Source organism: Ailuropoda melanoleuca, chromosome 16 (assembly GCF_002007445.2).
Source record: "Ailuropoda melanoleuca isolate Jingjing chromosome 16, ASM200744v2, whole genome shotgun sequence".
NCBI lineage: Eukaryota > Metazoa > Chordata > Mammalia > Carnivora > Ursidae > Ailuropoda > Ailuropoda melanoleuca.
In genome coordinates this window covers 32,197,544-32,209,910 of record NC_048233.1, presented here as the reverse complement: position 1 = coordinate 32,209,910, position 12,367 = coordinate 32,197,544, and the positions used below count along the sequence as shown (strand labels likewise).

General features: G+C 35.4%; 1 protein-coding gene across 4 annotated transcripts in view; it reads right to left on the bottom strand.

The window, feature by feature from the left end:
- The window catches only part of CNTN1 (contactin 1), a 341,918-nt gene that overhangs the window by 108,396 nt on the left and 221,155 nt on the right, over positions 1-12,367 (bottom strand). For all 4 annotated transcript variants that reach the window (XM_019805133.2, XM_034645472.1, XM_034645473.1 and 1 more), the window contains 2 exons: positions 10,143-10,270; positions 9,654-9,829 (listed from right to left, as the gene is read on the bottom strand). In XM_019805133.2, coding sequence (XP_019660692.1) covers positions 9,654-9,829; positions 10,143-10,270 — 304 coding nt within the window. The remainder of the gene's footprint in view (positions 1-9,653; positions 9,830-10,142; positions 10,271-12,367) is intronic.

Genomic DNA, 12,367 nt, shown 5'->3' with positions numbered 1-12,367 from the left:
GTGGAGCCCTCCATATCTCATGACCCTGAGATCACTACCGGACCTGAAATCAAGAATGGAATGCTCAACCCGACTGAGCCACCCAGGCGCCCCTATGTTTCCATTTTAAAAACAAGGAATTTGAGATTTTCAGTTAAATGGCTGGCGGAAAGCTCCATAGTTAACACACATTACCGGTTTAACCAGGTCGAACTGTTGCCAAGATAGAGTTTTATGAATCAGACAATGGAATTAAAAGTTCACAGTTTGGTAGGTTAAAATGGGTAGCTTCTCATAGCAGAAAGAATACAATGTTATCAGTTTGCATATCTATTTATTAAATTTTTAATCTATTTAAAGGTTCACACATAACAAAATAGGAAGACTAGTAGAATACCATCATGGTCACCTGAATAACAACCATTAGATTCGACATTTGTAAATTTACCATGTTTGCTTTATCTAATTAGCTAGCTAGCTAGCTTTATCTTTCCTTGTCTCTATATACAATGTGTCCATCTATTATTGAACCCTAGAACAACAAATTGCTGATACTATCATACTTCATTCCTCAAATATTAGATTGAATCTCCCAAAAAGGCCATTCTGTTACATAATCACAAAACCATTTTCACACATAATGTAATTAACACTAATTTCCTAATATCACCTAATATTTAAGTTAGTGTTATTTTAAGTAGTGTTTAAGCAGTAAGACCACCTGAATGTGAAAAATATTTTTTAAAGGTATGACTTAAAAATCTTATTAAAATCGGGGGCGCCTGGGTGGCACAGCGGTTAAGCTTCTGCCTTCGGCTCAGGGCGTGATCCCGGCGTTGTGGGATCGAGCCCCACATTAGGCTCCTCTGCTATGAGCCTGCTTCTTCCTCTCCCACTCCCCCTGCTTGTGTTCCCTCTCTCGCTGGCTGTCTCTCTCTGTCAAATAAATAAATAAAATCTTAAAAAAAATCTTATTAAAATCAAGTAATATCATCATGAATATAAAAACTTAAGTAAATTAAGAAAGTGGTCTAGAATTATTACTAAGAGATCACCAAGTATTTGTAGAATCAATGGAAATGTTGAATATCCTTAAATTTGGCTATTTTGATGGCTGAAGAGTCCAATTTTGATCATTTGGACAATTTTAAATTAAAATTTAAAAAGAAGAACATTTTCTGTAATCATTTTGACTGATGGACAAAACATCAAAGCCTTGGATTTAGACCAATATTTTAGAGTTGAAAGAAAACTTGGATATTAATTCATATGGTTTTTACATTATTTCCCATTAGCCTTGGGGTTTTGAATATCTTCAAGGATCGCTTGGTAGAAGGAAGGGATCAGATGGGAAGTTTTGTGGGACAGGAAGAAATGAGAGGCCCCATGATGTGGCCCTGTAGTCTCCCACACATACAACCACACATAGACACAATTTCTTTACTCGGAGCAACCTTCACCTTCACCTTTTTATTTACTGGGCTTCTGATTTAAATGCTGTTTGCAGAATGGATTCTGCTGCTAAAAACTTGTTCTTGTCATTTTAAAACTTCTGATGTGGCTCAACTTCCTCATATGGTAAATGAGAAGCTTAAGGCTCAGAATGACCGTCCTGACTAACGTCATACAACTTGTCAAAGGCCAAACCAGATCGAAACTCCAGATCTTTAGACAATGTTCTGTTCTTAAAGACAAAATGAAAAAATTGGATAGATTATTTGGAATATGCCAGCTAATGATGAAATAGTGTATTTATAGTGTGATATCATAAATAAAACATCAAAGTCCACATGTTAAATTATAAAATTCTTAAGATACCAAAAGATTACATGTTTATTTCTCCCTCTTTTTATTTTAAATACTTCCCATATTTTGCCAGAATAATTACTGCAGTGATGCTTAAGTAGGCAAGGAATTCTATGTAAAACACAGGGGACTTTAACTTTGAATAAATTTTTGGAGATTCTTCCAAGACAATACATTTCTGAAGAACAAAGACTTGCTGTTGTTTGTCCGAATCCATTTACTTAGCATTGACATCAACAAATGCTTATTAAGCTCAGACTATGGGGTATTATGCTAAAGAATAACCCTAGCTGACACGGTCTCTACACAGAAGTATAATGATCTAAAAGAAGGCAACACATGTATAGACCTGTCTAGTGAGCATAGATACCCATCTCCATGTTTAGTGGTAGAAAATAGCAAATAAAAGACAACAGTTAGGTGTAAGTAAAGATTTATTAGGGTAGTGAAAGGAAGGCCAGTAAAGTTATGTTTAGAAAGAGTGAAGAATAACAGAATGTTCTAGCTGCTTATCAGAATGCTCCAATGCTTATCAATTAATTACTCATAAGAGCAGAGAAAGGATTTGACAACAGGTAGAAGGTCTTTGTGAGTTTTGTGGGGATCACAGAACTATGTTAGGGGACTATATATGTTTTACACACTTCTTTCTTTCTTTCACTGCCCATCAAAATTCAAGTCTTAAATTCAAAAACACATGAAATCTATCATCCTCTACTATCCATACTATTTTGAAAAATGTTTTAGCTAGCCTCTTATAATTTTTTTGTTCTAATCACTCTCATCTGCTCAAAACAATATAATTTCTTTTTTTTTTTCTAACACATCATGCTTAAAACCTTTCAGCGGCTAGTCTCTTTATTCCTAAATCTCTCTCTCTTTTCTTTTTTTTTCATCTTCCTTGAGAGTAGCATTTCTCCATCTTGGTACCATCGACAATGTGGGCCAGACAATTGTCTGTTGTGGGGGACTGTCCTCAGCATTATAGGATGTTTAGCAGTACCTGTGCTAAACAGATGTCCATAAGACATAGCCCTCCCCCCTCCTCCCCATAGTTGTGACAGCCAAAATTGTCTTCACATATGGCCATAGTCCCCTGGGGAGAAAAATTGCCTCCAGTTTGGAACCACCATTTTAGGGCTCACATCATCTCATCATGCCTGCTGGTCTTCTGTTCTACTTTCTTCAGCTCTAATTTGATGCTTGACTTTACCTGGATTATGGCCTGACCTTCCTTTTCTCTCCTAACTTTTACCTCATAATTCTGGACAATCCTTACCTTCTTGCTCAGCGGTAACAGAGAACTAATAACATTCTTATTATTATTGTTCCCTCTCCTCTCTCTCTGCCCTCCCACCCCCTTCTCTCTTCCTTTAGATGTGCAGAAGTAAAATTTCTGTTGAAATTCCTAATATATTCTAATATGAAATCTATATGTCTCAAATTTAAGCACAATTTTGTGACATGTTCCATATAATTAATATTTTATTTTAAAAAGAAAACCTTAGGGTCAGAGATCCGAAAAGAGATCATAAAGAATTGCCTAGAACTTAAGACCACCTGAAACTATGTAGACTTGATTTACAATGTATTGCAAAACTTGCTAATAGTACAGGGAGAATGAAGTAATTTGAATAATCTTGAGTGAACGTTAAAAGTTCATTAAACAAAATTACAGAATAAATTAGGAGTTGAACAGTACAGTCTTAGAGTGCTTCAAATAATGGGAGGGGGTTTATTTAAGCAGACACAGACCGGAGTGTTAACCAACGGATTAGAAACTGGAGTGGCTGGAGGTGCGAAGGCCTCAGGGTCTGTAGTCAGACAACCTTGGTTTCAAATCTTCCCTGTCACCAACAAGTGGTATGATTACTTTGGGCAAATTACTTAACCTTTCTAATCCTTATTTTCTTCACTTTGAAAACTGAGAAAAATCACAATACTATGTGTTCCATAGAAGATTGCTGTGAAGATCAACTGAGAAACACATAAAAAACATTTAACCCAACGCTGGCCAAACAGAAAGCACTCAATAAATGTTGACTATTACTACCTCTCCCATTGTCCCCAGCAAGGAAATAGCTGGAACTTTTTGTTTCAGATGCGGTACCCAATTAAGCAGCAGTGCAAGAATTAAAGCATGAAAACTGAGACCTGTAAGAAAAAAGAAAAAAGAAAGAAAGAAAGAAAGAGAAAGAAAGAGAGAGAGAGAAAGAAAGAAAGAAAGAAAGAAAGAAAGAAAGAAAGAAAGAAAAGAAAAAACAAACCTGCATAGCGAGAGACTCTGGAAATTTCAATTGGGAATGATTGCTCTATTATACACAGTATTAATAATAATTCCTTACAATCTGCCAGAACTTGTGCCAAGCATTTTATAAGCATTCTCTCATTGAATCCTCACAAAGTACTATGAAGTAACCAGTTACACAAACCCGGTGAAGCAACCTGAATGAAGTAAGTGAATTATTAATAAAATACTACAGAGAGGGAAATCTGAAGTTTAGAGAGGTTTAATCACTGGTTCAGAGTCACACAGTAAGAAGTGACAAAATGAAGCCCAGAGCCCAGGCCTTGTTGTGGCAGAGCCTCTGAACAATTAATTCATAAGCTATTTATGAATTCAAAGCAGATACATAATAACTTCTTGCTGAATTACAATGTTAACATTGTGTATATTAAGAGAAACGGAAAAAAGATATTATAGTGGCAATAATCAGAAACGGAAAGTTGAACTCTTGTGGTTAACTAGGATAATGGCTCTGACAGGCAAATTGTTAAATCGTTGAAAGAAAATGTCTCAAAGGAGATGTCAAAAGTTAGATGGCTATTGAATAAAAGTAATTCCCACAGATCGGGCATCACCATGGGAGAAGCATAAAATGGTATAATACAAATCTGTATTTTTTTTGGTGGATAGTCTTAAGTCCTTTCCAGAACAAAAGGAGTTATAAATTAAACTGATAAGTAAAATGATTCTGCCTTTTGTATTTACTCTAAGGGAATAAGTAGCTATTGAGCTGGGAAATCAAAATGGAAGCCATTTTGTAGTTGGACTTGAAAAATTTATGTATTTGCCCCATAACTTTGATAGAATAAAAGAATGCCAGATAAATTGCTTATAAACTTATTGTATCAACACCTCAATTTTTTAAATTTATGGTTCATATATATTTATATATATATTCTTAACATCCTCCTATGTATAAACAAGTTCAAACGAAACATTTCCTGAACCTGTTTACATGATAATATAACACTAAGTGAATGTTTATTGAATAAATGAAAGATTAAATGACATAACAGCTAAATTAAATATTTAACTTTTCTTCTATAATCAGTATTAAGTGTTCACCCACAGCTTTAAAATTGGTATCTATATATTTTTCAAATAATTAATTGGAAAGAGTTTTTCATGAAGCAGGATCATTAGATGTAATGGTAATGTAATTTTTACTTTTGGGGAGCTCACTATAAATTCTTAAAAGAAATGCACCCTTTCAAAAATGTACAGTCACTTTTCTCCTGATAATTATATGAATATAATTGAAAAAGTATAAAGTAGAAATTTTTAAATCACCTATAACAGCATACCTTAGACCTAAGTATGGGAAAATCTATTTGTTTAAATTCATAAAGTTTCAAGTCCCAATTATGCCAGGCTGTGAAATTTGAAACCTTATGCAAGGTTGCCACATGGTGGTCAAAGTTGAGAATAGCAAGTTAAACATTGAATATAATTTATCATTGAAACTAAATTGGAAAATACAAACTTACTTTGTTTAAAGGAAAAGCTTAAATTTTGATTTATATATTATTTCTTCATTAATTAGAGCTTCTGATATTAGCTTTTAGCAATTAAACTTATTAAAACTAATGATAATGACATCAGTTTTAATAGCTATCAAAATACATCTGAATTTTAAACTCACAGAGTACCTATAGTTTATTTTAGCTCAGTGCCTCTCTTTATCTTACTCAGTGTTTTATTCACCCTAGTGTCCATCTCTGTTCCTGCTTATTATAGTATATACTCAGTACAATATTTTTAAATGAACAAACAATATTCACTAATTGAAATGTTGCCAATTCAAATAAAATATCAAAACATTATTCATGAAACCAAAAAAAAATTATGTACTGACACTTTGCCCATGCAATTTGAATAACAGACAAATGCAGTCAGCAATATTCCTTCCTTTGCATTTGCTGTCCTCAGTACCTGCCATTCATACTGTTTTTGATTCACTAAACTTGAGGCAGAAAGAGCTGCTCCTTCTGAGAGTGGTCTGCTAATGCCCCCAGAAGCAAATATTAGTCATTAGGATGATCTGCCAAAAGGTGGGTCAAACACATATGGTGTTTTTACTCAAACCTCAGGTGGTGCATTTAGCAATGAAGTCTGACTTTGAAGTTTGCTTTAAAAGAGAAGGAAGAGGCAGGGAAGGCTTTATAGGTCTTAGGTTCAAAAGATAGCATTAAGTTTAATAATTTATTTTAAAATAACTTTCTTGTCTAGGTTTTTAAAATTATTTAGAGATCTGAATCTCCCTGCCCATCTAATGTGCTACAACTGTGCATTTGATATTTTTACTCAGTTAGGTCACATATTTAGCCAGTGAACATGCTTTCTACCACTGATCATTGCTTGGTGGCCTGAAACTAAAACCTGAGTTGGTGAGGCCAGGGCATGGGCCAGCAGTTAGGTTCTGCTCCAGATTAGCGGGGGGAGGAGTACAGGAAACTCTGTGGCTATCATCAGCAAAAGGGTCAGCGAGTAATGACCGGAGTCTTTTATGTTTTTATGATCCAAGTTATTATTTATTGGTTAATTATTATTCCAGTTATTTCTTTATTTTCCTCTCTTTTTAAACCATGGGGCTCTTTTTCCTTTTTTTCCCCTCCCTCCCTCCTTTCCTTCCTCTCTCTCTCTTTTCCTTCCTTCTTTGCCTTTCTTTCTTAATTTCTTTTTTTGGAAATGTTTATTTACATTCACAAATATAATGTAACTATTATTTTGAAGAACATACAGGAGATCCACATATGAAGTTTCAGCTTAATTGAGGACAATTTATAACCCTAAATCTATTTACACAGACTTCATTGCAGCTGTTAAGTAGTACTTGTGTAAACTATGGTTGTCGTAGTTTTGAAACTACTCAATACATAACACCAAGAAACAATGCAAATTCAAGTCTATTTTTTAAAGTGGGATCTTTGTTTAATTTACTTTTTTCTGCTTAAAAAATGCGTAAAAACTAAGTATTTGCTTTACTTGCAAAATAAAACACAATTTGAAGAAATTATTAAAGATATCAGTGCCAATTTTACTAATATTGGGAACATTTATGATTAAGCAAATCAAAATATTTTCAGACATATAAGGAAAAAATATCACATGCTATAATGTTAAAACAGTTTGCGGCCAATTCCCAGTTGCTATTTTTTTGAAGCGTAAGTTTGGTTCAGAAGCTGAAAGACAATCAGATTTACTGTAAATTTACAGCTATAGCTAGATATATTAGATTAAAATGAAAGGAACTGAATTTAAGTTAACATGTAGAAGGCATACACATTGATTACTGCATTGGTAATTGTTCTATGAACCTATCTAATAAAAATTAAACAGTAAATGTTTCCATCTAGTTAAAATCAGTCTCACTCAACTTGATTGAAAGCTCATTTTGGCTTTTTAAAGTGTACAGTTCTAGAAAAAAAATCTTAAAGAGCTAGACAACTTGAAAGGATACTATTATTATATGTACATTATCAACCTTCAGATTTCATAGAACTAAATACTCTACTGTTTTACTGAGTTATGTCAAGCTTTTATTTCTATAATGATAATTGACTTCTAAAATTAAAATTAGTTTTCTTCAATAAGCATATGCTCTAAGCAGGTCTTAGGGTCCTAACCAATTGCCCTTCTAGAGAACAGGCAGGTCTGGGTCCTAACCAATTGCCCTTCTAGAGGACAGGCAGGTCTTAGGCTCCTAACCAATTGCCCTTCTAGAGGACAGGCAGGTCTTAGGCTCCTAACCAATTGCCCTTCTGGAGGACAGGCAGGTCTTAGGGTCCTAACCAATTGCCCTTCTGGAGGACAGGCAGGTCTTAGGGTCCTAACCAATTGCCCTTCTGGAGGACAGGCAGGTCTTAGGGTCCTAACCAATTGCCCTTCTGGAGGACAGGCAGGTCTTAGGGTCCTAACCAATTGCCCTTCTGGAGGACAGGCAGGTCTTAGGGTCCTAACCAATTGCCCTTCTGGAGGACAGGCAGGTCTTAGGGTCCTAACCAATTGCCCTTCTGGAGGACAGGCAGGTCTTAGGGTCCTAACCAATTGCCCTTCTGGAGGACAGGCAGGTCTTAGGGTCCTAACCAATTGCCCTTCTAGAGGACAGGCAGGTCTTAGGGTCCTAACCAATTGCCCTTCTAGAGGACAGGCAGGTCTTAGGCTCCTAACCAATTGCCCTTCTAGAGGACAGGCAGGTCTTAGGCTCCTAACCAATTGCCCTTCTAGAGGACAGGCAGGTCTTAGGCTCCTAACCAATTGCCCTTCTAGAGGACAGGCAGGTCTTAGGCTCCTAACCAATTGCCCTTCTAGAGGACAGGCAGGTCTTAGGCTCCTAACCAATTGCCCTTCTAGAGGACAGGCAGGTCTTAGGCTCCTAACCAATTGCCCTTCTAGAGGACAGGCAGGTCTTAGGCTCCTAACCAATTGCCCTTCTAGAGGACAGGCAGGTCTTAGGCTCCTAACCAATTGCCCTTCTAGAGAACAGGCAGGTCTTAGGCTCCTAACCAATTGCCCTTCTAGAGAACAGGCAGGTCTTAGGCTCCTAACCAATTGCCCTTCTAGAGAACAGGCAGGTCGGAACAGCGGCCAATTTGCCTTTTAAATACAGCTGGCCCTTGAACAATACAGAAGTTAGGGGCACTGACCCCCTACACAGTTGAAAATCCACTTATAACTTTTGACTACCCAAAAACTTAACTACTAAGAGCCATGCCTTTGACTGGAAATTTTAATAATAGTTAAATAGTCAATAAACACATATTTTGTATGTTATATGTATCATACACTGTATTCTTAGAATAAAGTAAGCTAGGGAAAAGAAAATGCTATTAAGAAAACTGTAAGGAAGAGAAAATACATTTATAGTATTGTATTTATTGAAAAAAATCCACGTGTAAGTGGACCTAGCAGTTGAGACCCATGTTGTTCAAGGGTCAACTGCTCACTGCAACCTAGTCAGTCCTATCTCATACCAGTGATGTTCCTACACTAGTCAGTATTCCTGCATTACTTCCCAGTCTTTTTCCTCTATTTTCTTTATTTCTATACAAGGACACCACTATGCTTAATTATAGGACTTGTGTCATGTATGCTTTCCTATTTTAAAATAAAATACATCCATTTAACCCTCCTAAAAAACACATGCACTAGTTCTCCAAACCCTCCCATACATACATGTCTATTTCTTAACCTCAAAGAATAACAGAAATGCCTTAAAGTCACCATTATAACAAAGGATAAGTTCTATGCTCTTACCTTATTTAAAATGAACAAGAAGGCACTAGAACATAGAGCACAGATACAATGAGGCACAGCACACATCAATATAAAAATGATACTATAACTAAGGGAAAAATAGACCTAACGCTCAATAAATATTTATCGATTACTATCTCTACCAGAAGACCTATAGCTAGCCATTTTTCAAAGGTTCAGGAGTGCTACAATTAATATAAGGAAACCCATGAAAAGCTTTTTTGGGCCATTTTTCAGTGTCGTAAATAATTATAGTAATAGGAGCTGCAGTGCAGACACATAGGGGTCGCTGGAATGTTAATAAGATGAAACTTAAAGCACATACCATAAAATTCCGCTGGTAATGAATGTTCTCTTTGTTAAAATCGATCACATAGCCATTGAAGGACCAAATAAATGTGAGATCCAGGGCGGGATCAAAGGAAGCAGCACATTGCATGGTGGCATTTTCTCCAACAGTAATATCGGCATTAATTGGGGCCAATATAATTCGTGTGGGATCTATACATTTTTTAAAAAGGAGGAAAGCACAATTCAAGAAAATATTAGATACCCTATTATCTGGCATATTAAAAGAATAAAAATCAATATATTTTAATTTATCTGAGCAAAGAGAAAAAGATGTTTTCAGATTCAAATTCCAGGAACAATTTCATTAAGCAAGATATTTGCCCCAAAGGCTTTTGAAATGGAAACTTATCAGTACATGATCTGTCTTAGAAGCTTAGCACTGAAATCGTGTCTTAAAGTATATTAGAAGCTAAGCACTATTAAACTAGAAAAAAAAAACAGTATGAATCAACTGGTTTCTTACCTGTAATAACAAGAGTGCCAGTGTTATTAGCCCTCCCTCTATTATTTTCTGCAAAGCATGTATAGATACCGCCATCATTCCTTGTGATGTTATTTATTTCCAAGCTGCCGTCTTCCCAAATGAGTATTCTATTCAAATGAAAGAAATACGTTCTTCACAAAATTAATGTAATGAAATATTTTGTTATTCAGTTTTAGCTTACAAACACTATCTTTTGACCTTTACATTTTATACAAATTACTTGACAGTAACATTTTTTTAAGATGAAACATTCTAGCCTTTGTTTATACTTTTTCAGCACTGACAAATTGTTTTAGAAAGTCATCTTCATCTTTTTCGCGGACTATTGCAGTAGTTCCTAACCAGCCTCCTGCTTCTACCCTTGCCTGTCTATAGTCTCTTAGCATAGCAGCCAGACATGAAGACCTAAGTGACATAAGTCACACCATGTCACTCTTCTGCTCAGTGACTTTCCATCTCACTCATAGTAACAGCCACAGTCCTTTGATTCCCTTTCAGACCTTGACAATCGCACAGGGTTTTTCACCTTCAGCAAAGCATTGCTAAATAATTCTAGCTAGTATTATATGCATGCATGCACACATGAGCATGCACATGGCACTGCTGCTGTTCTGGCACACCCTATCCCATACCGCTTCCAAGATTTTCTCTCCTAATATGCATTCCATCAGACATACTTCGGTTTTACTCATTAACTTATCTTTCCACCTTATTCATTAACTGTTAAAGCATACTAACTCTAGAGAAGAAAAGAATTTTGGAGATACTCTCATATAAATGGCTCAGATAAAGATCACTTTAGAGATGATAATAGCCCATCAAATATGAAATAAACAACTACAAATAAATTCTGTTGTAGAAAGTATATCATTTAGCCCAAAGTAAAATCATCACAATTGAGAACCTAATTACAATTCCTCAAGATTTATGTGTCCTCTCAACTGATTGGAAATATTGCATAAACCATTTTACAAGACACTAATCAAGTGCTTATAATAACTTTGTAATGTGGAAACATTTTTTGTAATTATATTAGCCAGAATGAGATTACAGTTAGGCTTAAAGACAGTTATTCAAGTTACTCCTTGAATATTATTTTTAAACATAAATAGTTTTTTCTCTAAAAATAAGTTATTAGTTGAACTTTTCTTTATGCATACTATTGTATAACATTTGACTTTATTTTTAAATGAAATACCACATCTATTATAAAGTGGTGCTTATAACCTGAAATATTAATGGCTTAAAGTAGTGAGCAAAAATTGGATTTATAGACTCTTTTGTCAAGAAGTAACACAATTTGATTCAAAGACTAAAAATATTCGACAGGATTAAAAGAGTAAGCTAGACCTTTCTTTTCCTTTTTTGAACACATGTTGATATTTAGGAAAAACAAGTCCATGAAACATGGTTCTGAGAAATCCTTGGTTGGAGAGGCTTGTAACATAGCATTGGTGCTCATCAAAATCAGAGCAAGATTTTTTTTTTTTTTCCATTTAGGGGAGAGAGTTAATGGTGGGGCTAAGGGGGAATGCTATGCCACAAGTTTGTTGCAGGAGTAAGTACCTAGAAATGGGACTGCCTTTTGATCACAGTCTCTGCATTGCTCATTGTCTGATTGTTAATGTTTCATCAGAAAGTCAAAATTAATTCTTCCTTTAACACTGATTCTTCTAGCATCATTTTGCTAAAGTCTTAAAAACTTAGTCAAGCATATTCCCTTTAAAAGTTAATGTGTTCAGGGAAATAACTGCTGTCCCTGTGCACTCCCTCTCCCCCAGCCAACCTATCTCTGTCCCATACAGCACCATACTCATGATCATCCAAGAAGAGAACTGTGTTGGCATGGGTTCATTCCACAGGTTCAAGTTTCAGTTTAGAGATTATCAATATACTTTCAAAAGGCTACTTTAACCTTTCCACCCTTTAGGTACATCAAAATAGAGATGATAATACCTATCTTACCTACTTTTTTGGATTGTTGTGAAGAGTATCTTTTATACACTTTTGTTAGAAAATTCCTTTAATAGGCAAAATCTATGTTTTCCTCCCTTATTTACACCTTTAGACAGGTGCCATTACTGAAAGATGAGGTTCAAGCCCCCTAGCAAAAAACATTATTGATGATCTGATTATGTCTCATCTCTTAAAACTCTACTCCATTTTTCTCTAAGGACAAACCATTTTGATTTTAGGTCTTACAT